This window comes from Muscardinus avellanarius (genome assembly GCF_963383645.1).
Source record: "Muscardinus avellanarius genome assembly, chromosome: 13".
NCBI classification, from domain to species: Eukaryota; Metazoa; Chordata; class Mammalia; order Rodentia; family Gliridae; genus Muscardinus; species Muscardinus avellanarius.
Window position 1 is genome coordinate 38,355,996 of NC_137799.1, and position 26,497 is coordinate 38,382,492.

At 36.3% G+C, this 26,497-nt stretch overlaps 1 protein-coding gene across 1 annotated transcript in view; it reads right to left on the reverse strand.

Annotated features, from left to right (window-relative positions):
• ZCCHC7 (zinc finger CCHC-type containing 7) overlaps nucleotides 1-26,497 on the reverse strand; it is a gene marked incomplete at both ends in the record, with an annotated part of 217,408 nt that overhangs the window by 37,401 nt on the left and 153,510 nt on the right. The window contains 3 exons of the mRNA XM_080709170.1: nucleotides 8,471-8,641; nucleotides 10,446-10,571; nucleotides 13,488-13,531. Coding sequence (XP_080565296.1) covers nucleotides 8,471-8,641; nucleotides 10,446-10,571; nucleotides 13,488-13,531 — 341 coding nt within the window. The remainder of the gene's footprint in view (nucleotides 1-8,470; nucleotides 8,642-10,445; nucleotides 10,572-13,487; nucleotides 13,532-26,497) is intronic.

Sequence of the window (26,497 nt, forward strand, 5' to 3'; positions counted from 1 at the left end):
AAAAAATAAACAAAACATCCCCTAAAGGAACACTACAAATTTATGCTGATGGCATCAATTATAATTGTTATGAGCCCTTTGGTATTGCCAAATGGACAGTGAAATCCTGAGATTCTGTAAACTAAGTTTCAAAGTTTCTATACCATATTGTCTCCTTAAGCCCACTAAGTTTTAAACTAGATTCATAAGGAATACACCGCAGAGAAAATTAAAAGTTTAGAACTTTATCTATAAACCATCTTATGATAGACTGAGTCATAAATGACAAGTACCTAATAGAGTAAACATTTAAAATCACTAAAAGCAATCCTAATTCATTTTAGTTCTTTAATTCTCACTGAATTCTCCTGGGCACAAGTCTTTTTTCTCTTCTCTTAAGATTCTCATAGCATATAGGATGTATCAGATTTATACAAATAATCACCCTTAGGTCCAAAGATGAGTATACTGTAGTAACTGTAGTCTAAAAACTCATCAAATATAAAAGTACTGCAAATTTGTTAAAAAATAAAATACTGGTGCACAAAAATAAGTTAACTATATCACTTGCGATAACTACTCAAATATTTTAGAATATTTCATTCCAAATATTTTTTCTATACAAAGGAATACACAATTGAAAAATACTGAAAAAACCTATTTGCTATAGTCCCCGCCCAATAAAAAGCCCACTTTGGTGTATATCTAAAAATGCAGCCGGGCGTGGTGGCTCACACTTGTAATGCCAGTACTTGGGAGGCTGAGACAGGAGGACTGCAGGTTTGAAAACAGCCTCAGCAACTTAGCAAGGCCATCTACAACTTAGTAAGACCCTGTTTCCAAATTAAAAAAAATAAAATAGGGCTTGGGGTACAGCTTAGAGGTAGAATGCCCCTGGGTTCAATCCCCAGTACACACACACACACACACACACACACAGAGACACACACACAGAGAGAGACACACACACACACACACACAGAGACACACACACACAGAGAGACACACACACACACACACACACACACACACACACACACACACACATTGCTTTTGTCCCAGTTTCTTATAAACATCAAGATTAAGGTTCTATATACTCTAAAGCAGGTAGGACAGTGGTGTGTAAGTGGAGATAATGAGATAGCAGAAGAAAAGGGTTTAATAACAAGACATTGCAGCTTATTTCATAGTTGGTGCATGTCTAAAAGATCACAGACTAAAGAAGAAACTTAAAAACATAAGAGAACAATAGATGAGACAATGACCTAAACACAGATCTTGGGCTAAGGGAGGTAGCTCCATGGCAGAGCATGTGGCCAGCTTGTGCCAGGCGTGGGGTTTGACCCTTAGCACAGCAAACAAAACAAAACACACAAAAAAATCCAGTCATATATTCCTACATATCTACAACTCCCTCACTAAAATGATCAGTGTTCTTGGAATATATGCTTTTCCACTAATATTTATGATTATAGGAATATTTTTATTTGGCTAAAGACCCATTAGCTCAATATTTTTATTCATTCACTCAAGTTTCTTGAACATCTTAAATTGCTTATTTTTGTTTTTATTATTTTTATCAAATTAATAATCAGTAGAAGACTGTATAGCCAACTAAGATCACACTTATAAAACAATATAATAAAAAAAAGAGTAAAGGTAAAACTAATTGTTTCTCTCAGTCCTTCCAATCTGTTCTATGTCTGCTAAGGAAACTCAATGTTCATAATCTTATGTGTATTTTTATTGCTGTTTCTAAATGCATATAAATGAGAATATACAGAGACTATAAGGCTCAGTTTTTAAATTGATATAATTATTCTATAAATATAAGAGAAAATGTGTGTCCCTTTTAGATGGAATACCTAATTAACTTAATTAGTAAATAATTAGAAAAATAATGAAAATAATAAAAATAATTAGTAGATAATTAGAAAATAAAAATAATAGAAGAAAACAGTGTTGCTACTTTTAAAGATGAATAAACTGAACTGGGTGTGGAGGTCCACGCTTGTAATCCAATATTTGGAAGGCTGAGACCAGAAGATCGCGGTTCGAGGACAGCTTCAGCTACTTAGTGAGGCCCTTTGCAACTCAGTGAGACCCAGTTTCAAGATAGAATAAAAAAATAGGACTGGGAATGCAGCTCAGAGGTAGAATGTCCCTGGGTTCCACCCCCAGTACCGCAAAACAAACAAACAAACAAACAAACAAACTGCATCTTGGGCTCAACAAAGCCATATATACAGAATTGACTAGTAAATTGGCAAATACAGGCACTTATAAGTAAGTCTTTGAACAGTTTTAGAAGTTTTAAATCTTTCTCAATTGCTATATTTTGCTTTACTTCTATGTAATTTGAGGAAGATTTTCAAAATACAACCAGAAAACTGTCTTTTATCAACAGAGTTCAGGAAGTTGAACTTAGTCTGTAATATGTAGAAAAGCTTTTACCTTTTAGGTATTGAGGATTCAACTTTTAATTTCACAGCTCAGATAATTATCCCCTAGAATTTGTCCTTGTTAGAGGATCTAAGAGTAAAATTCATGCCTACATAGACTTTTATACCTATTTAAGAAAAAAAGTAAGCTGGGTATGGTGGTGCATTCCTGATATTCCAGTACTCAGGAGGCTGAAATAGGAGGATCACAGGTTTGAGGCCAGATGCAGAAATTTCACGAGATCCTTAGTAATTTAGAAAAATCCTGTTTCAAATTAAAAAATAAAATATGGCTAGGGATGTAGCTCGGAGGCAGAATGCCCCTGGGCTTGATCTCCAGTACCAAAGAGAGAGAGATAGAGATTGAAATTTAACAAAATAATTCATGTCTTCTCAAATGTAATGGCCCTGAAGAATAAAGTCCATTCCTAAGTGCCATAAGATTCTGGATGAAAAACAAAAGTTTATGTTTATAAATGTGTAAAGGTAGCCGGGTGTGGTGGCCCACACTTATAATCCCAGCACTCGGGAGGCTGAGACTCGGAGGATCGCAGTTCGCAGACAGCCTCAGCTACTTAGTGAGGCCCTCTACAACTCAGTGAGACCCGGGTTTCAAAATAAAGAATAAAAAAATAGGGCAGGGGATGTAGCTTGGAGGTTAAATACCCCTGGGTTCCATCCCCAGACCCACAAAAATAAATAAATAGATAAATAAATACATAAATAAATGTGTAAAGGTAGATCATATGGGGACAATTTTTCTCTTCCTTTGGAGTAAGTTAAGGGACCGAAGAAAAAGAACTATCTCTTTACAAACTCACTCTTAACAGTTTCTATAAAGAAAACAAACCTGCTAATAGTAAAGCTTTTAGGCTTACAGGTATTAATGAGGGTTTGAGTTCCTTAACTGTATCCTCATTTTATAGCTTAGATAATCATGTCCCAGAATTTGTCCTTACTAAAGGATCTAAGAGTAAACTTAATTTCTACATAGACTTTGCTAGTGACTAATACTAGACAACAAGTGACTAATACCAGACAAAAAGTAAGAGCAGATAGGCAAGTAAGTGTTCAGAAAATATACTCTTAGAGATGTTTTAAAACCACATAAGAAAACTCATTCAACCTGGATTAAGAATTTCTAGGCATTACTTTGTAGCTGATATTTCTAAGGATGGATGACATGTTATGGCAGGCACAGTTACTTGGATTCCCCCTATGGTTTATATTTTCATCTACATTTTCTCAGTATTATCAACAAGTCATTAAGCTTAGAGCCTTATATTCTCTTCTCTTACTTCATTATCACCACCATGATTCACTTTCATATTATATTTATATTGTTCTTAATAAGTTTGCCTTTTTTGTTATCCTCTGAGTTCCTCAAGGGAAGGGACCATTATTTATCTAGTACTTAGGATACTGCATGTCATGTAGTAGGCAATCAGCAAACTATTTTTGCGTGTGCGGTACTGGGGACTGAAACCAGAGGCATTCTACCTTTGAGCTACACCCCCTGCGTGATTTTATTTCTTATCTGGAAACAGGGTCTTGCTATGTTGCTGAGAGTCTCACTACTTGCAGAGGATGTCCTGAACCTGTGAGCTTCCTGTCTCAGCCTCCCAAATACTGGGATCCTGGGTGTGCACCAAGCCTGGTGTAAACTTTTGATAAGTGAACAGATGTAGAAATTTTCTTTAGGTGGTGGAAAATTAGGTGTGTGTGTGTGTGTGTGTGTGTGTGTGTGTGTGTGTGTGTGTTACTGGGGATTGAACCCACAGACATCCTACCTCTGTAATATACCCCCAGCCCTATTTTAATTTTTGTTTTTGAAATAGGGTCTTGTTAGGTTGTTGAGAGTCTTGCAAAGTGGCTGAGGCTGGTCTTCATCCTGTGACCCTTTTATATGAGCCGCTCAAGTACTGGAAATACAGGCATGCAAAACCATGCCCAGCTTTATTGCATGTTTTAAAACATACTTTGAACTAATCATTATTACAGAAAGCAAAATTCTTGAATTAAAGGAGTCTTTAATTCAATCTTGGATCTGTCATTCAGCTAAATACCAAGTGAAACTGGGCATGGTGGTGGATGCTTATAATACTAGCATTTGGGAGGCTGAGATCAGAGGATCTCAGTTCAGACAGCCTTAGCTACTTAGTGAGACCCTGTTTCAAAATTAAGAATAAAATATTGGGCTGGGGATGTAGCTCGGAGGTAGAATGCCCATGGGTTCCATCCCCATTACTGCAATAAATAAATAAATAAACAAACAAACAAATAATAAATACCAGGTGAAAAGGACAAGAGGAAGAAGGCATATGAATACCATTTAGTACTCAGTGGGGTAGACTACAAATAAAATAAATGTTGTTTAATTTGCACTTCCCTGAGTGTTAAGCATTTTTTCATACACTTGTTGGCAATTTATACTTTTTTCTAGTCTAATTTCTAGGTCTTTGAGCCATCTTGAATTGACTTCTGTGCAGGGTGAGAAGTTAGGATTTAGTTCCATTTTTCTACATATCGATAGCCAGGGTTCCCAATACTGTTTGTTGAAAAGGCTGTCCATCCTTCAGTGATGTTTCTGACATCTTTATTAAAGACCAACTGGTTATAAATATGGGCCTTTGTTTCTGAGTCTTCTGTTTCATCAGTTTATGTGTCTATTTTTGTGCCAATACTATGCTTTTTTTTTTTTTTTTTTTTTACTACTATTGCTTTGTAGTATAATTTGAAGTCAGATACTGTGATGCCTCTGCCATGTTTCTTATTGCTGAAAATTGCTTTGTCTATTCTGGGTCTTTTGTTTTCCATATAAATTTTATAACTAATTTCTCTATGTGTGTGAAAAATGACAATGGTATTTTGACAGGGTTTGTGTATAGATAGATTTTCGTAGGATGGCCATTTTGATTAAAATTACACTGAAATTCCATCTAACTCCAGTTTCAATGGCAATCTTCAAGAACACAAATAATAACAAATGCTGGTGAGGTTGTGTGGAAATGGGAACTCTATTACATTGTTGGTGGGAGTGCAAACTAGTATAGCTGCTATGAAGATAAGTGTGAAGATTTTTCAGAAGGTTGGGCATGGAACTGCCATGTGACCCAGCGACAGTGCTCCTTGGTTCCTTTCCAAAGGAAATGCAATCAGAGTTATTATAATGTTACTTGTATATCCATGTTCATAGCAGCACAATTTACAAAAACCAAATTATGAAACCAGACTAGGTATCTGTCGATAGATGAATGGATCACAAAACTTGTAGTATATACACAAAATGAAATTTTACTCAGCCATAAAGAACAAAATAATGTAATTTGCAGGAAAATTGATGGAACTCAAGAATATATATATATTTTTGGGTCTGGGGATGAAACCCAGGGGCATTTGACCTCCCAGCTATGCCCCCTACCCTGTTTTTATTCTTTATTTTGAAACAGGGTCTCATTAAGTTATGGAGTGCCTCACTAAGGCACTTAGTAGCTGAAGCTGTCTGCAAACTGCGATCCTCCTTTCTCAGCCTCTCAAATGCTGGGATTACAAGCGTGTGCCACCACGCCCGACTTCAAGAATATTATACTAAGCAAGACTGTCTCAAAAAATGAGTAGGAGATAGCCAATCTCAAAAAATGAGTAAAAGTATTTTCTCTTATATATGGAAGCTAGAGAGATATTTTGAAATAAGGGCAATTTCTGATAGATGAGTAGAGACTCTAGGGGAATGACTGAGGGGGGATTAGGGAAGGGCAGTGGGGGTGAAGTCATAAAGAGTGTAACAGTTGAAATAATGCTTTTAATATATACAAAACCGCTAATTCCAATATCAAAGACATGTACTGTGAAGGTGTGGAAAAGGGGAGGAACCTGGTGAGGAAGGCACCGAGAGCTCTGTGAATGTATTTTTGTAATACTCTGTACTCCAATATGATATAAATTATAATATACCTAATAAAAAATCTTTTTCTGAAATAACTACTTGAATAAAAACAATATTCAATACTGTTCATCATATATTCAATAAGTAGTATAAGATTATTTGTACAAAAGGCTTTGTATTTCCTGTTAAAAATCCCCATATTAAATAAAACTTAAATTAATGGGACACATTTTACTTGACTCCTTTTTAAAATATATTTGTTTCTAGAAAGAAATGCTATCTCAGTTGTGTACTAATATCTTAGCAACTCAAGTTATTTTCTCCCACTGGATTTAAAAATCTGACTTATAATAAGAGTGACCCAAGTGCCTAGTTACCCAAAAGAAGATGGCATTTCAATCTTATACACAATGGTTAAGTTAAAGAAGCTATTTAGATAGACTAGAATAAAAAACAAAGCAAGGAATTTGAGAAAAAGTTTTCTGAAGGAAGCAAAGGAATTTAGTAGATTTGGGCTCCAATTATATCTGATTCCGATGGACTCAATTATTATGCTCTGATGAAAAAAGGTGGCCATTTTGACAATTAGTAAAGATTGCTGAGGTTGGGATGTCTACAGTGAGCAGCACAGTTCTATAGCAGCATAGAATTGGTTCTGTGGCTAAAAAATAAATCAGTGTTCCGTACTGCTTCTTGATTCTCATTAGTTTCTTTAAGAGTAAAAACCTAATCATCTGTTTTTATTTGGAAATACTTTACATGTGTTTTTACAAAATTTTGATATTTTAAATATATGAGTTAAACATTACACAAGGATGCTTAATAATGAATTATCTACTATGTATGCTGTGTAAATTTTTATGTACTGAAGGATTCACAATACATAAAAATCTTATAGATAAGTAATGCTTTGAATAGGATAATGAAAATGAATCCTTTTATAAATGACTCTTAACCCAATTAGGATCAGCACCTAGGTATGAGTATGAAAAATGACTTCGTACTCAATAGCTATTAATACAAATAAACATATGTTACTATGTAGTAAGGGATGCAATTAAGAGCTAAAATGACGGAACCTTAATGAGACATTCACGAGTAAACTGAATGTAGAAAAAATATATATTCTACATTTTAAAGCTGTATGTACTTACTTTTAATAGTCCTTCTAGTCTCTGAAACTGTGATTAGAACTGCCCCATCAGCCCATACACATTTACAACAGGATGCAAATAATGTCTAATATAATTTTTTTTGGTCATAGTAGGAATTAAACTCAGGAGTGTTTTACCTCTGAGCTATACCTTCAGCCCTAATTATTTATTTATTTATTTATTTATTTATTTATTTATTTTGGTATTGAAGATTGAACTCATGAGCATTCTACCTCTGAGCTATACTCCCTAAGCCCTATTTTATTTTTATTTTGAAAAAGGGTCTTGCTAGGTTGATGAAAGTCTCATACTTGCTGAGGCTATTCTAGAATCTGCGATTCCTTTGTTTCAGCCTCCCAAGTACTGGGATCACAAGAATGCACACCACGCCCAGCTTTATTTTTTGTTTTTAAACAGAGTCTCTTAAGGTTGCTGGGAGCTTCACTAAGTTGTTGAAGCTGGCCTTGAACTTAACAATTCTCCTGTCTCAGCCTTCAAGTACTGGGATTACAGGTGTGCACACTTATGCCTGGTTCACTATAACATTTCTAATGTTATGCAAATAATTTAAATGTTGTCTAAATTATTTCTGTTTTTTAAATCTAAAATATAGAGTCTATATGACAAGCATATTTAAGGTTTCAGGTGGCTTGTCCTTCTAAGACTACCAACAAAAATCATCAAAGCAGGTTTCATCTGAACACACACACATACACACACACACACACACACACACACACACACAATTGTTAAGTGTGCATATACTGGATTTTAAATGTGCATGAATATAAACAGAAATTTTACATATTTATTACATACTTTTAATGTCAACCTTTACTTGGCAAGCAAGTCTCGAGATTTAGAGGGTTGTTTTACATGTTCAGTTGCTGAAGGCAAGGGACTATTATTCTATAAAGTACAGAGTAAACTTTCTTTTAGGTAGGCTGATAGTTTCAAACTGGCAGAGTGCCCCCAAAGCCTATCAAATTAGTTATATGCAGGATACTCACATCAGCATAGTGGCCTATCATATCACATCGGTCACATCGCTTTCTCCAGGAAGATCTTTCCAGACATCTGTGAGAGGAAGACATGGGCAAAGAACAGTCTAAGCAAAAGCGAGCCGGACAGGCGTACTGGAGGTGTCCTCTCTCGGAGCAGAGGCAGCAGGCACGGACTTTCTATGTGGCAGACAAAAAGAAAATCTCTTTAGCAAAATGCTTTAGTTTCAAATGGTGGGAGATTAATACTTCTTTGCTATGTGATCTTTTTTTTTTTTTTTTGTGGTGGTACTGGGGTTTCTGGACTTCTACCTCTGGGCTACACTCCCAGACCTATTTTATACTTTTATTTATTTGGAAACAGGGTCTCTTAAGCCAGCGTGGCTGGCTTCGAACCTGAGTGATCCTCCTGTCTCCGCCTCCCAAGTGCAGGGATTACAAGCGTGCGCCACCACGCCCGGCTTTTCTATGTGATTTTATTAAAAAGTTACTTCTTGCTGGGCGTGATGGCGCACGCTTGTAATCCCTGCGCTTGGGAGGCGGAGACAGGAGGATCGCACAGGTTCGAAGCCAGCCGCGCTGGCGTAAGAGACCCTGTTTCAAAAATATAAAATAGGTCTGGGAGTGTAGCCCAGAGGTAGAAGGGCTTCCAGGAACCCCAGTACCACCAAAAAAAAAAAAAAAAAAAGTTACTTCTTATCTGAGACACCCCCCCAAAGGTCCAACCCTGAACTTAACTGTAAAATCAAATACAATGTCTGAACGTAGAGCTGTAACACAAGCTATCTGTATGTTGTAGTTGTCACAAAGTCCTAGCCTGAATTTGCCATTAGCAGGCATTTATTATGTCTCATCTCACAAACACATTCACAAAGTGGAAGGTATTTTTTTTCTTTTGTTTTCTTTTGTTCTTGTTGTACTTGGGATTAATCCCAGGAACATTCTACCTCTGAGCTTCACCCCCAGCCCTATTTTACTTTTTATTTTGAAACAGAGCAGACTGCCTCATTAAGTTGCGGAGGCTGGCCCTGAATCTGTGATCCTCCTGTGTCTGAGATTACAGGCATGTGCCATTGTGCCCAGACAAAAAGGGGAAAATATCTAAGAGAAAAACAGGAATGAAAATACCTAGAAGCTAAGTTATAGGAAGAACAGATACAGAAGGAGCAATTTTCGTTTGGAGAAGCAAAAACCAAAAGGAAATATGAGCATTGTTTTGACTATTTGAAAGTCATTTGAAAAAGGGAATAGGCAGTGAAAGGCATGTTTGTTTAGAGCTCACTATGTGTCAGGGAATGATTACAAACTCTATTCCTGTGTTGTTCCCATGGTTGATATACCTGTTTAACATATCAATAAACACTTATAAATACAGTTGGGAGTGGTTGTGGAAGTCTGTAATCTCAGTACTTGGGAGGCTGAGACAGGAGTATCACAGGTTTGAGGTCAGCCTCAGCAACTTAGTGACACTCTTAGCACTAAGGGACCTTAGCTAAGAAACCTTGTATCAAAATAAAAAATAAAACAGGGCTGGGAGTGTAGCTCAGAAGTAGAATGTCCCCAGGGTTCTAACCCCATTACCACAAACACCCACAAAAAACCAAAACATAATCAGAACAAAAACCATTTATAAATTACTAAAATTATTCTTTAACAATAAAAATTATCCCACAATGAAACAAGCTGTCTCATAAAGTAGAAGATTTAGAAGTGATAGGGGTCTCAGGAATTACATTATTCAATCTTTTCATTTTACAGACAAGAAAACCAAGGCACTGAAAGGTAAACGATTTATCCAAGGTTATACAACTAGTAATAGGAAGCCGAATTTGATTCCAGTTTTCTTCTGACTCTAAATTTATTGTTCTTTCCCCTGTACCAGGCTGTTACAAGAAATTTAACACACATTTACAAAAAGGTCTGAATTCTAAAGTATAGAGTTTCCATTCTAAACATAGAAAGAAGCATTACATATTTCACATACTTGTGGTAAGGGGCAGTTTTTGGACAAATGGCCACATTTTTCACAATTTCTACAGGTAACATTTTTGTTAGCAGAATAGTACCGGCGGGTCCATCTTCCAGATGATCTCTTATTTTCTATCTGGGCCTAAGAGAGGTTAAAAAAAAAATCAAGAATTAAAAAAATTAATAAATACTGATCCACATGATTCCCTCTCTTTTGTATCTTTCCCCACTTATGGTTCAGGTCTAGCCAAGCTACCAATACACACCACTTAGACATTAAGTCAAGGCCTTGTATACTGCTGGCTTGTATATCTAAGTGCATGCCATATATTATGATAAGATCCCTAATTATTTTTTTAGTAAGGAGATTTTTTTTAAATAACCACATAGGTACCAAAAGCATCTGCTCATTTAAAAATTTTTTTCTTTATACTTTTATTGATAACATGACAGCACTTGATGAGTTTCCCTCAGCTCCCTCCCCACTTCCCCCTAACCCATACAAGACTTTGAAATAGGCATTGGTATTTTTATATAGGTATATAATGTCAATAGAAGTGTTTCTTTAATTAATTCTCCCTTTCCCCCATTACATCCTCCCCATGACCCCCCCCACTACTGGAGTTGATCTTCCATGATCTAAAATCCCTTTCGTATCCTCATTACTCCCTAGCTTCTGCATATTTGACAGAAAACATATAACCCGCTCTTTTCTGTAACTAATATTACTTAACATAATGTTCTCCAGGCCCATCTATTTTCCTGCAAATGACATAACTTTGTTCTTTATTGTTGGGTAGAATTCCGTTGTGTGTATATCTCATAATTTTGTATCCATTCATCTGGTGTTAAACATCTGGGTTGGTTCCATAATTTAGGGATTATGAATTGTGCTGCTATAAATATGGATATGTGTGTATCATTATAATATTCTGATTTCAGTCCCTTTGGAAAGATACCCAGTAGTGGTATAGCTGGATCATATGGTGGATCCATTCCCAGTTTTCTGAGGAATCTCCACACTGATCTCCATAGCGGCTACATTAATTTGCAATTCCACCAACAGTGTAGAAGAGTTCCTCTTTTCCCCACATCTTTGCCAACATTTATTGTTGTTTGACTTCTTGATGACTGCCATTCTAATTGGAATTAGATGAAATCTCAGTATACTTTTAAATTGCATCTCCCTGATTTCTGATGTTGTTGAACATATTTTTTATATATTAGCCATTTGTATCTTTTCTTTTGTGAAGTGTCTATTTAGTTTAGTTGGCCATTTCTTGATTGGGTTATTATCCCACTTATTAATTATTGTTTTAATTTCCTGAGCTTTGGGGTTTTACTCGGAAAGTTTCTACTTATACCTATATGCTAGAGTGTTACTATGCTCTCCTCTAGTAATTTTAAAGTCTCTTATCTTTAGTTTCCAAGTTGTTGATCTATCTTGAGTTCAACTTTTGTGCAGAGTAAGAGGCAGGGATTTCATTCTATTTTTCTACAAATGAATAACCAGTTTTCCCAACATCAATTGGTCATAAGTGTGTGGATTTGTTTCTGCATATTTTATTATGTTCCATGGGTTTATGTGCCTGTTTTTGTGACAATACCATGCTGTTTCTTTTTTTCCCCCTTCAGTACTGGGGATTGAACCCCAGTGGCATTCTACTTCTGAGCTACACCTCCAGCCCTATTTTTTATTCTTTATTTTAAAACCGGGTCTCACTGTGTTGCAGAGGGCTGCCTCATTAAGTAGCTGAGGCTACAAACCTGAGATCCTACTGTCTCAGCCTCCAACTATGCTGTTTTTATTACTATGTTGTTACTGCCTACAAGACTGGCTTATAATTTCCCAAAGAGATAAGATAATTTCCTTACACTAGAGGCCTTTTAAAACTCATTTTGCTACAAAGTAACCTAATTCTAGCTGTCCGATAGTCTTGTAAAATTCTAGGATCTGCAAAGGAATATTAGCAAAGCATGCCATATAGAATACCTAAAGAGGAAGATGTAAATCCTAACCATGCATTTATCTTCTTTGGAAGAATCTCAACTTTGGAAAGGCTTCATCTTTTACTAGTTACTCTGCTGAACTGGCTAAGTAGACCAGTTACCTCTAATCTAGCTATCTCTTAAATATGTCTTCCAAATTGTAAAATTATTCTTTTTTTAACCATCTGTCACAATAAGGCTAATAATTGAAAAAATTAAAACACCTGCTATACCCTAAATATAGACTTCCCATTTCCTTACAATGAAGAGGCAGTTATTTCCGGTGTTGATCTTCAGTAGTACGCAGGTCATATGGGCTAAAAAGACTCATCAAGAGAGAAGAAATAGGAAGAGAAAGGGACTACATCATTATGGCTATTAGTTGGCTAACAAAAATCAAGGCTAAACCAAATTTCTGAAAAGTTAAATCACCTACATACTAAAATCAAACTTTTTTTTTTTTTTTTTTTTTTTTTTTTACATTACTGGGGATTGAACTCAGGAGCTTTCTACCTCCAAGCTACACCCTAGCCCTGTTTTTTATTCTTTATTTTTGAAACAGGCTTCATTACATTGCAGAGGGCCACCTCACTAAGTAGTTGAGGATGGCTATGAACCTGTAATCCTCCCAATCTCAGCCTCCCAAGTATTGGGATTAAAAGCATGTGTCACCATGCCTGGCTCAAGCTTCCTCTTTTAAGTCATTTAGACTAATGCTATTTTTAAAAAATTTAACTCTTGCCGGGCATGGTGGCACATGCTTATAATCCCAGCATTTGGGAGGCTGAGACCGGAGGATCGCGGTTCATGGACAGCCTCAGCTACTTAGTGAGGGCCCCCAAAACTCAGTGAGACCCTGTTTTAAAATAAAGAATAAAAAAAAATTGGGCAGGGGGTGTAGCTAGGAGGTCAAATGCCTCTGGGTTCCATCCCTAGATCCTCCACAAACAAAAAAAGAAAAAAAAGAAAGAAAAAAAAGAGGACTTCTAAAATGTATCAGAATGAAATAAAACTATGAATCAAAGTATTAACTTATTATACAGAATTTAAAAAAACAATTTGATTTTACCTCAACGTCCTTGTCACTGATGAACCAGTTTACATCATCTTCTCCTATAAAACAAAGAAGATGTTACTTAACTTTGTAGATTTAAAGTGACTGCAGATTGAGAGTAGATTATTCAATTTGTTAGCACTTAAATTGGACCCTAAAGATGTAGAGAGAAATGCTAGACAACTCTTAATTTAGCTCCCTCATCAGCTGTATGGCTCTCAGTAAATAACTTCTCTGGGCCTTGTTTTCTTTACCTGTAAATTCGGGATAATCTGCCCTGTCTACATAAAAGTCCTGTGAGAATTGAATGAGAGATAAGACAATGTTTTAAAAGTCATCAAGCTATATGCAAATATTTAAAAAATCAGTGAAAGGACCAAAAATCCAACAACAGATGCTGAAAAAATTCTTATCCAAACTCCTTTATTTGACCACAACAGAGCTTTACCTAGAGTCAGGTGTCTCAGCCCTCCCACCCATTCTATGTGGCCTTCATCATGGAAGGGATGAGGTGTTTCATAGGTGAGAACTGGACATTCAAAGAGACTATAAACAAATCATAGTAGATCCTTCTGTCCTTTATCCCCTTTTATTACGTGGTACATATAACTACACTGCTACAATTCTCTAGCTCTTCAGTGAGCTATTCTTACTGAGTGCGACTACTAGTGTGCTTACCATTGTCTTTCCACAGCTAATCTGCCACTGTCAGTTAACTCACGGGTTCCTAATTCAGATTTACACTGGTGGAGAAGTTTTCCTCTCAAAATCAGCATTAACCCTGACTATTAGTTTTCCATCCTAGGTGGCTTTCATTATAACATTAAAAAAAAAAAACAAACAAACTGGACTTTAAATACTAGTTCACTATTACGGTTAGGAATTTTTGTGCTGGATTGTATAACATCAAAAATAGTGAAGGAGCAAAAAACGGAAGCCAAATATCTAGAAACCACTGATCTAAAAATACAACTGTAAAACCTGGAGAGGGAACAAGCACTGCACTTTTCTGTACCCGCTGTTTTCTTCTCTTTGCACTGTCCTTTCACAAACCTGCGAATGGCTGCTATTCCTTTGGTCTCCCCATGGCAAAGGAAGAAGGGACCTATGACTAATGCAGAAGCTAAGGTGTCAACAAAAGATTGACGGATTTTTCCTTCTTGTAAATCAAAGTTAAGATTTCCTTCTTCCTCCTACCTTACTACTTTCCTCTATCTCAGAAACACAAATCAAGCTTGACTTGTTTCTTTGAAAGGAATTTTGAAGAGACATGTAGTAATCTACATTTTCCCAGGCCTACCAGGAGTAAGTGTCTAGAAATATATTATAAAGTAAAATACTTTTACTAAGAAAGCCATGAGGCTGCTTTACAAAAGACCAATCCATAGGAAAGCAGAGATGCTGTGCTGATGATTATTTCCTTTGTAGAATTTGGAGGCTGCATCCATATACTGAGAGTGGAGAATACATTAAATAGCAGCAGCTTCTATTACTTCATCACCACTATCCATACCATTATTCTTTCATTTAAAAGATCCAGGTAAGAAGCATGCTTTGCTATATCTTTAAAAACTGCATTTTGTATCTTAATGTACTTCATCATTAAAATTAAAAATAACCATTAGAAATCAGAACACTGACATGATATTGTTCTTTAAAAAAACAAAAAGCAGAGTCAATGAAACACAAAACAGCAATAGTGACAACTCTCAAACGCCCACTGAATTTACACCCTAACAGAAAATGGTGAAATAGGGTATGAAAGAGGGAGATGGTTAGATTGTTTTAACACTTCCTATAGAATTAAATAACATTCTAGATTATTATACTAACAACTCCTTAAAAAGTTGTAGTTTATTTTTGCTGTAGAAAATTTACTGATAAGTAGGTAAAATAGATTTCAACTCTAAAGCAAAGGCATCAACAGAAATGCTCAGGCCCATCTTTGTCCCCTCCAGCCCCCAGTTTCCATTTCTGGCTTGATTCTGGTAATGACAGCCAACTAGAGCCCTTGCTTTTTCTTTCTTTTTCTTCTTTTGTGGTACTAGAGATAGAACCCACAGGGATTCTACCTCCAAGTAACACACCCAGCCCAATTTTTTATTTATTTGGAGAAAGGGTCTCACAAGGTTGTTAAGAGCCTAAGTTGCTGAGGCTGGCTTTGAACCTGTGATCCTCCTGTCTCAGCCTCCCAAGTACTGGGATTACAAGTGTGTCCTACCATGCCCGGCAAGCCCTTGCTTTTTTACTTATCCTGTTCATGTTTGAATTCCCCATCTCAACCCAACAGAAGCTTTGTGTAGGGTGGCTCATAAGAACTCCCACAGGCAGTTAACCCCCATTTTGTTAAATTCTGGATAATGTAATTAAACATGGATTCAATTTGTGTGTGGTATAGTGTTGGGCAGTCTACTTACTCTCTCTGGGCCTATATAATAATGAGTTGGATTAAATGGCATCCATGGTATCCTTCCAGTGATACGTTTCTATGATTCTAATTTTCTTTCATTGCTTAAATTGAATACATACTTACTTGGTACAATTTATTTAAATATTCTAGCCCTAAAACCGGTACATAGTGCTTTGCCTTAAATACAACTCGTCACAGGGCCCAGGAGCACTCTTCTTTCATGTGCCTACCACCCGATGCTACAGTGCCATACAATGTAAGACAGGACTGCCTGAAAGTACACAATTAAGACTGCCCAAGGAGGCATATTATCAGTTCTTAGCTGTTTTGTTTATAGCCTTGGTCTTGGGATTATGATTCCTTCAGACTTCAGAATTATGATCAAAGCAGTAACTCATTCTTTCTTTGCATTAAATCAGTTTAATAAATATCTACTGAAAGATTACAATGATCAAGGTGCCAAAGATACAGTAAAAAATGTAAGATTTTATAGATGAATGTAAGAAAGGCTGATAAATCAAAGAAGGAGCAAGGGAATACCAGATAAATAATATGGCCAATTTAGAAGAATAAGTAATATCTGAATTTAAGAGACAGAGGAAAAAGAATCACAGAGGATTGGGCCACAAAAGCAAACTACTGAGGTATAATTTATATCTAATAAAATTTATCCATATAAAAATACCACAGGATGTATTTTGTCAATGTATACACTCATGCACACCACTTCAAATATGAAATATACATTTCTCAGCCTCAATGTTACTTTATGCATATGTGCAACCAACTACTGACTCTAGACAACCATTGCTTGCTTTCTGTCACGAAACCTTCATTTGGCCTATTCTGGGACCTTTGTAAAGGGAATCATATTTAATGAACATTTTTGTTTAGCTTCTCTCACTGAGTATTTTTGAGATTCTTTTATGTATCTGGGCAGTGCTGCTCTTTGGTTACTGCAGAGCAGAATTCCATTTTATGGATGTAATAATTTGTTTAACTATTCCTTTATTGGTGAACATAGGTTGTTTCAAGTCTTTGACAATTATAAACAGAACAATACAAAAAAACTTAGTAAAAAAATCTTTAAAAATTTACCTAAAATTTTCATTTACCTTGGGAATATATTTAGGCATAGAATTGTTGGGCTTCATAAATATACCCTTACCTCTATAAGAAACTGGCAAACTAGTTTTCAAGGTGGTGGTATTACTTTATTCCTATCAACAATGTATAAGGGTTCTAGTTGCTTCATAGTGTTTAGAATTGTTAGGTATTTTTTTTTTTTTTTTGGTGGTACTGGGGTTCCTGGAGGCCCTTCTACCTCTGGGATACACTCCCAGACTTTTTTTTTTTTTTTTGGAAACAGGGTCTCTTACGCCAGTGTGGCTGGCTTCAAACCTGCGTGATCCTCCTGTCTCCGCCTCCCAAGCGCGGGGATTACAAGCGTGCGCCACCATGCCCGGTGTTAAATTTTTTTTTTTTTTTTAAGTTACTGGTGATAGAAACTGGGGTCTTGAGCATAAGCACTCTACCATATAGCATACAGATCTTTTTATTTTATTTTGAGACAAGCCCAGGCTGGCCTTGAACTTATGATCTTCCGGCCTCACCTTCTCAAGTAGTTATGATTATAGGTTTATGACAACACACTAAGCTTAAATAGACGTTTTGATACTTTAACGGCTATTTCTCTGAAGACTAATGATGAACATTTAAGCATCATCTTTCAAAAACTGTTAAAATTTGTTGCCGTGTGTGTGTGTGTGTGTGTGTGTGTGTGTGTGTGTGTGTGTATTAGTGATAGAACCCAAGGGCCATCTACCTCTAGGCTATCCTCCCAGACCTATTTTACATTTTATTTGGAAACAGGGTCTCACTAAGTTGCTGAGAGCCTCACTAAGTAGCTGAGGCTGGCTTCAAACCTGCGTGATCCTCCTGTCTCAGCCTCCTGAGTGCTGGAATAAGTGTGTGCCACCACGCCTGGCTTTGTTGCCTATTTTAAAAATTAGCCCCCCCACCCTTTGGTACTTGGGATTGAACCTAGGGCATTCTATCTCTAGCTATACCCTCCGTGCTTTTATTATTATTTTTTAAACAGGGTCTTGCTAAGTTGTTGAGGGGCTCACAAAAGTTGCTGAGGTCTGCTTCCTATCTCAGCCTCAAGTACTGGGATTATAGGCATGTGCCACCATGACTGATTTATTTTCCCTTTTTAATTTGGTTGTTTTCTATTATGTTCTAAGAGTTCTTTATAAATTGTAGATATAAGACTCTTATCAGACAAAAGATTTACATTTGTTATTATTTACAATTTACATATTCTTTCAATTATGACTTTTTTTTATTTTTGTACTAGGGATTGAACCCAAGAGCATTCTACCTTTGACCTACATCCTCAGCCCTATTTTATTCCTTACTTTGAAACAGTTTCAAAACCTTGAACACTAAGTTGCTGAGGGCCCCAATAAGTTATTGAGGCTTGCCTTGAACCTGCAATCTTCTTGTCTCAGCTTAATAATTTTATTCATTGAATAAAATTTTATTTATTGAATAATAATTCAAATTAATAGTTTTTGAAAGATGATGCTTAAATATTCATCATTAGTCTTCAGAGAAATATCCATTAAAGTATCAAAATGTTTATTAGGGCATGACTGGCTTTATCATATATTTTAAGTATTATTAAGTGGGCAAAAGTTTTAAATTTTCATAAAGGAAAATCTGACAAATTTTCCTTTTACAATCTATGTCTTCTATGTCCCCTCAAATGTGTATAAGGTTACAAGTTTTTTAGATGTTTTCTTCTGGAAATTCTATAGTTTAAGGCTTTTTATATTTATATTTAGGTTTATTACCCATTTCCCTTCCTCCATATGAATAACCCAGTTTTTCTAACATCATTTGTTAAATGAGAGATTATCTTTTCTTCATTGATCTACTTGAACAACTTTGTTGAAAGCCATTGCCCAAATAAGGTCAGTTTCCAGAAAATTCATTGAACTACATATTTCTATTGTTATATCATAGTATATTGATTACTGAAATTATGTACTGTCAGGCTTTCAACATTTTTGTTGAAAGATTGCTTTGAATATTCTAGAACCTATGATTTCCTGTAGAATAAACATGTCAATTTCTATAAAAATGCCTGCTGGGATTCATTGACATTATTTTGAATCTATGGATCAGGTAGAAAGATGTTTTAACAATTATGAGTCATTGTATTATTATTTTCTTTAATTTCATGGCAGTGTGTGTGTTTTTCAATTTTGGTTACAAATTTGTAATAGTTTGATTTTTATTTATTCACCTTGTATTATGCAAATTTGCCAAATCTGCTTTTGGATTTTTTTTCTTTTGATGGTATTGGGAATTGAACCCACAATCATTTTACCTTTGAGTTACATCCCTACCCCTTTTATTTTGAAACAGGATCTCACTAGGTTGGTGAGAGTCTTGCTATGCTGCTGAAGCTGGCCTTGAACCTGCAATCTTTTTGTCTCAGCCTTCCAAGTTCTGGGGTTACAGGGGTGCACCACCATCCTGGCTTCACTTAGTTTTAGAAGATTTCTTTACTATGCTCTTGCCAAATTTCTACATACATGTTCATATCATCTGTAAGTAAAGACAGTTTTATTTCTTCCTTTCCAATTTATATGTCTTTTCTTTTTCTTGCCTTGCACATAATATAGGACCTCAATATGATACTTAATATAAGTGGGAACAACAGACAATCTTTGCCTGGTTCCCTATCATAGGGGAAATTATATATTCACAGTCTTTTGCAACTGAATATAATATTTGCCACAAAGTTTTCATAGCTGGTTAAAACAAATTCTTTCTATTCCTAGTTTGCTGAGTTTTTAATATGAATGAGTGTTGAATTTATCAAGTGCCTTTGCTCTATCAACTGAGATGGTCCCATGGTTTTTCCTCTTTCATTCTGTTAATATGGTGAATAAAAGTGATTCAATTTAAAATGTTAAACCAACTGTGTATTCTGGGATTACCCTCACTTGACTGAGATGTAGTATCATTTAAAAATATATCGCTGAATTCAATTTGCTAATATTTTGTTAAGAATTTTGCATCTGTGTTCATGAAAGATACTGATATAAAGTTTATAGTTTCCTCCCCATATCTTTGTTTGGTTTTAATATTGGGATAAAGCTGGCCTAATAAAGAGTTGAGAATTGCTGTGAGAAGTTTGTGTAGAATTGGTATTAGTTCTTCCAAGTATTTGATAGAATTTACCAGTGAAGTCATCTAGGTTAGAGCTTTCCTTTGGGCCAAGAATTCTACTTGTAAGGAAGGTTTTAAAACAATAATTCTAAGTCTTTAGTAGATATGAATCCATTCAGATTTTCTACTTCTTGGACCGATTTTGGTTAGTTTGTGACTTTAAAACAACTTATTATTTCTAAATTAAATGAAAAACTGTAGAAATATTGTGAATAACCTTCTCACCAGATAACTTGGAGTTAAATTGGGTCAGTTATAGCATAAAAATAACAATAAAAATTATTTCCCACATTCCCTGTTTACATATCTTCTTTTTACATTCTACATATTTATATATGTATATGTGTGTATACATACATATATATTCCATATATATGGAATAGACATATATTTTTGTTATTGGGGATTGAACCAAGGGGCATTCTATTTCTGAGCTATACTTATAACTCTTTTCATTTTCTTTTTTTTGAAACAAGATCTCCCTACATTGCTGAGGCTTGTCTTTAAATCTACAATCCTCTTGTCTCAGCCTCCCAAGTACTGGGATTGCAGGTGTGTGACCAATTAGCTACATTCATAATATTGTGAATCAAATGGTCTTATCTCTAACTAACACTCCTGGTCCTTTCCTGCCTCTGTACTTTTGCTCGTGTTATGCTTTTTTCTTCAACACTATCACTCTCTTTACCCAATTTTCTACCCAACTCAGTTCCATGTCTATTATAAATTCTGAATATCTTTTAAGGCTCAGTTTCTCAAAGCCAATGTAAACAGGAAATATCCGATACTTTTCATCTTTTACTTCTGTGAGTCATTTGTAATTCTCTTGGCTGATATTTCTTCTTTCTTCATTTTATATACTAGGCATGCTCCATTCTTTTTCATCTTTCTTCTCATTCTCTATTTTTTTTATCCTAGTTTATGTTATTCATAAACCAGTGAGGCCGGGTATGGTGGCGCACACTTGTAATCCCAGCATTCAGGAGGCAGAGACAGGAGGATCACGGTTCACAGACAGCCTCAGCTCCTTAGTGAGTCCTCTTGACACTCAGTGAGACCCTGTTTCAAAACTAAAGAATTAAAAATATTGGCTCAGAGGTAGAATGCCCCTGGGTTCCATCCTCAGTAATGCAAAAATAAAAAAAATAAATACACCAACCAGTGGACACTACCAAATTTGTTCTTCTAGGCCCAGTTTTTTCTTGAGCTCCTGATCTATGGGACATATGAAATAGAAATCTTACTCTTAACTCATAATTATTAAAACTGAATTCTTCATTTCTGTATTTTTTGAGTCTTAAAACCATAAAACTCAAGTTCTTCTTTTTCCTTCTATCTTGATAATTTGTACCACAGTCTGTTTTCAAAATCAGAAACTTCAAATCTTCTCTCACCTTTCATACAGTTACTCACCAAATCCTATAAATTCCCTATTCAAAATAGCCTTAATGCCATTATTAGGCCAAGGAACCTTCATTTCTGACACAAATTATTAAAATAATTTATTTGTGCTATCACAAACTGCTTTCCATTCTACTGTTACTAATGTAAGTACTTCTGATGTTCTTTTGTCTCTGGTATTTCTTCCCCTAGACAGTCTAAAAGCAACTACTGGTATCTTTTAGACCACCAAGCAATTATAAACCTTGTATTAATGGATATATTAATACTTTTTTTTTTTTTGGGTGGTACTGGGGATGGAACCCTTCTACCTCTAGGCTACATTCCCAGACCTATTTTATATTTTTATTTGGAAACAGGGTCTCTTAAGCCAGCAAGGCTGGCTTCGAACCTGTGTGATCCTCCTGTTTCCACCTCCCAAGCGTGGGGATTACAAGCGTGTGCCACCATGCCCGTGCCCGGCAATATTAATACATTTTTTTTATTTCCCTCTCTATGTCAAACTCTCAACGGACTGAGACTACATCTGTTCTTTCTTTCTTTCTTTCTTTCTTTCTTTCTTTCTTTCTTTCTTTCTGTCCGTCTGTCTATCATCTATCTGTCTATCTATCATCCACCCATCCAGTTATGAGCCCAGTATTTTGCATACTTCAAAATTAAAAAAAAAAAAAAGCTGGGTGTAGTGGCGCACGCTTGTAATCCCCGCACTTGGGAGGCAGAGACAGGAGGATCGCGAAAGTTCGAAGCCAGCAGCGCTGGCTTAAGAGACCCTGTTTCCAAATAAAAATATAAAAATAGGTCTGGGAGTGTAGCTCAGAGGTAGAAGAGCTTCTAGGAATCCCAGTACCACACACAAAAAGAAAAAAGAAAAAGAAAAAAAGAAAAAGAAAAAAGAATTTACATGTAAAGTTGTATAAATAAGCACTTTTCTGAATTGGGGCACAAAGCCAATAGATAATTTAACAGACTGTCACTAACAGTTTGCTGGGAAAAATCATGAAATGTTTATAATAAGCAACTATAAGAACTACAAAGAACCTTTAAAAATCACCATTATTGAATAACAACACTGCAGATACAGAATCTACATAAAATGTGCTAACTGCACATTTATAATATGCTTGTACCAAATCAGTGTTTATGGATTAAAGATCACAAAGACAAAGCTGCCAGATATTTATGTCATATCCTTTCCTGAGCCTAACTCCACGATACCCGATTTCCCTCTGGGATCTTCTCACTTCTAATAAGCAACTGAATCAGCCACAAATGAAGTTACTATTCCCAACTTCAATCGGCAGCATCTGTTATTTCAACGGAAACTTTTGAAATACACACAATGCCACATTCAAATTCCCCAAGGGTTAGGCCACTTTATTCTCTTGCATTCTGCTCCCCCCGCCCCGTCTTGGTCTTCTCAAGATTTATACTTTTTCATTATAACACTGGGCACAGAGCTATTTTAGTCATTAGTATTTTGTACTGAATAACTGGCAGTAATTTAAATAAAACAAATCTTAACAGAAGAATTTGCAAGTAAAGCTCTAAATGTTCACCTTATTTTAAATCATATTAAATTTATCAGAAACAACTTATATTTTAAAAATATGTGTAAAAGATAAATGGGGACTTGACTTTTCTTTTTTTAGAGGTAAAGGAGGAAGAAGAAAGAGGAAATAAATACAGGTGCTCATTAGCACAGGGTTATAAAGAGCTCTTGCAAAGTTATCACTCATAGAAAGGTCTTTTGAAACCCAGAAAGAGACAGAGACAGAGAGACAGTTACCTCTCATCCTCTATTCCCTATGCACCAACAGTTCCATAAATGAACTATCTGCTTAAGAAATCCTTATTTAAAATTGTTAGTTTGTTTTGATACTTGGGATTAAAGCCAGGGGTATTCTACCTCTGAGATATACCCCTATCCCTTGTTATTTTTTCACTTGAAACAGGTTCTCACTAAGTGTTGAGGTTCTTGCTAAGTTGCTCGGGCTAACCTTGACCCTATGATTCTCCTGTCTCAGCCCCACAAGTACTCAGATATAGGTATGCACCACCAAGCCCAGGTCTTACGGGGTCTGAGGATGGAACCCAGGGGCATTTGACTTTGACCTCTGAGTTACACCCCCTGCCCTATCTTTTATTCTTTATTTTGAAAACGGGCCTCACTAAGTAGCTGAGGCTGTCAGTGAACAGCGATCCTTCGGCCTCAGCCTCCCGAATGCTGGAAGAACATCTCATATTAAGAAACCAGATTAGAAGGGAAAAGTATTAACAGGAAGATAATACAGTGGAATCATAAAAGTTGTTTTTTTTTCTTTAGCTGGGTATTGTGGTGCAAGTCTGTACTGTAATCCCAGTATTTAGGAGGTTGGGAAAAGAGGATCACAGGTTTGAGGACAGCCTCAGCAATTTAGTGAGACACTGAACAACTTAGTGAGTCCATATTTTCAAAATTAAAAAATAAATTAGGTCTGGGGTTACCTCAGAGGTAGAAAGCCCTTGGATTCAATCCCTAGTGCTTTTAAAAGAGTAAAAATAAAAAAGATATCTGCATGAATACCTGTTTCCTGCCTCACCAAAAAGGAAAATAGACCATATATTACAAATATTTGTAAAATGACAAACACAACTAAAAAACACTTTTATCTAATCAAAAGGCTACTTTTAATAAGGATTCTAGAGAAGACTTAAAGAGTATATCAAGTCTGCTCTCTAGGGCTAGCTGGCAATCTTGGGAGCTATTCTTCAGTAATCCTATTTTTTTTTTTTTTTTAACATTGCTTGCCTTTTTCCTACTCCTTCCTTCCTTCTTTCTATCTTTCTTTTTCTCCAGACCTTAAATCAAATATGTCCAAGCTCACGAGGATTACAGGATATATCACAAATATTTAGCCATTACAACCATGACACATCTAAAGTAAAACTCATGTTTAAAACAACTTCACTTGAGTGCCGGGTGTGGTGGCTCACGCTTGTGATGCCAGCATTTGGGAGGCGGAGACAGGGGGATCGTGGTTTGAAGACAGCCTCGGCTCCTACTCCAGTGCCACAAAAACAAAACAACAAACTTCACTTGAAATGGGCTCACTGTCTCCCCCTATTGGGGTGTGTGTGTGTGTGTGTGTGTGTGTGTGTGTGTTTGTGTGTGTGTGTGTGTGTGTGAGAGATTGGGAATTGAATCCAAGGGCATTCTACCGAGCTTCACCCCCAACCCTATTTTTTATTCCTTATTTTAAAACAGGGTCTCACAAAGTTGTGGAAGGCCTCACTTAAGTAGATGAGGCTGGCCTCGAACCTGTGATCCATCTGTCTCAGCCTCCCAAGTACTAAGATTACAAGTGTGCATCACCATCCTGGCTCCTCTATTGTTTTTTAATAGTTGAAATACAGGTTTATTGTTAACCTCAAACCAATACCTCACACCTTCTTTAAACAGCCCAGGTCTTACAGTTTCACAGTGTACTCCTTTAAAATGTCTCTTCCAGACAGGCTTGGTGGCACACACTTGTAATCCCAGTGCCTGGGAGGCTGAGACAGGACCACACAGGTTCGAAGCCAGCCTCAGCTATTTAGTGAGGCTCTCAGCAACTTAGTGAGACCCTGTTTCCAAATAAAGTATAAAATAGGTCTGGGAGTGTAGCCCAGAGGTAGAAGGCCCCTGGGTTCCACCCTCTGTACCCCCCACACAAATGTCTTTCCAAAGTGGGATGCAGTGGTGCATGCTTGTAATCCCACTACTTGGGAACTTGAGACAAGGATTGCAGGTTCAAAGCCAGCCTTGGCAACTTGGTGAGACATTGGGGGTATAACTTGGATATAGAATGCCTCTAGGTTCAATCCCCAGTACCACCACCAAAATAAAAAAAAAAAAAGTTTTTCCAGGGCAATACTCTGGCTTCTTTTCAGTCATCAGAGTTTGTTCATTTCAGATCTAAGATTGATGTAGTGTCCCTGTGCTTTCAAATTCATTTGATACATACTATATAGATGTTCTCTCCACATTCATAATTTCATATTTCATTATTTTATCAAAGTAATATATGTATATGGCTTAAAAAGCCAAAATACTGTACAAGAAAAACTAGCTGCTCCCTCTTTCCCCATTCCAACCTATATTACCCAGAGGCAAAGATTTTTACTTGCTATTTTTTTGGGGTATTCATTTGAAAACCTCTATATAATGTTTATTCTGATACTTAAAGATTTATTTACCTTGAACATTGATATCTAAATTTCTAAAACCTGAGAGGGTTTAGTTATAACACTCTAAATTTCTTCTCCCTCCATCCTCTACTCTCAGTTTTAATTAATATTCAATGTATATTATACCTAGGTAGGAGAGCATTTTTCCTTATATAATGTTACAACTTTTCTGAATTCAATAGTAGTTTGGTCATTTCATTTATTTGGCCTGAAAACTCCACTCACCACCATGTCAGCCATTAGCTCATCTCTCTACAAAGGCCCCATTTAAGTCACAGCACCAATCTTTTCACTATATGCCTGCTGCATTATACTAGGAAAAACAATTATTACCCCATTAACCATTTGGGTTCAAGGGCCCTTTAATAAAATTAACCATTTCACAAATAATTTTTTTTGTACCAGAAATGGAACCCAGGTGCATTCCACCACCAACCAAGCTACACCACCGGCCCTATTTTTTAGTCTTTTCATTTTTGAAACAGGGTCTCAATGAGTTGCTAAGGGCCTCGCTAAGTAGCTGAGGCTGTCCGCGAACTGCGATCCTCTGGTCTCCACCTCCATAATGCTGGGATTACAAGCATGTGCCACCTGCCCAGTACAAATAATTTTTTTTTTTTTTTTTTGGTGGTACTGGGGTTCCTGGAAACCCTTCTACCTCTGGGCTACACTCCCAGACCTATTTTTATACTTTTTTTATTTGGAAACAGGGTATCTTAATCCAGCACGGCTGGCTTCGAACCTGCGTGATCCTCCTGTCTCC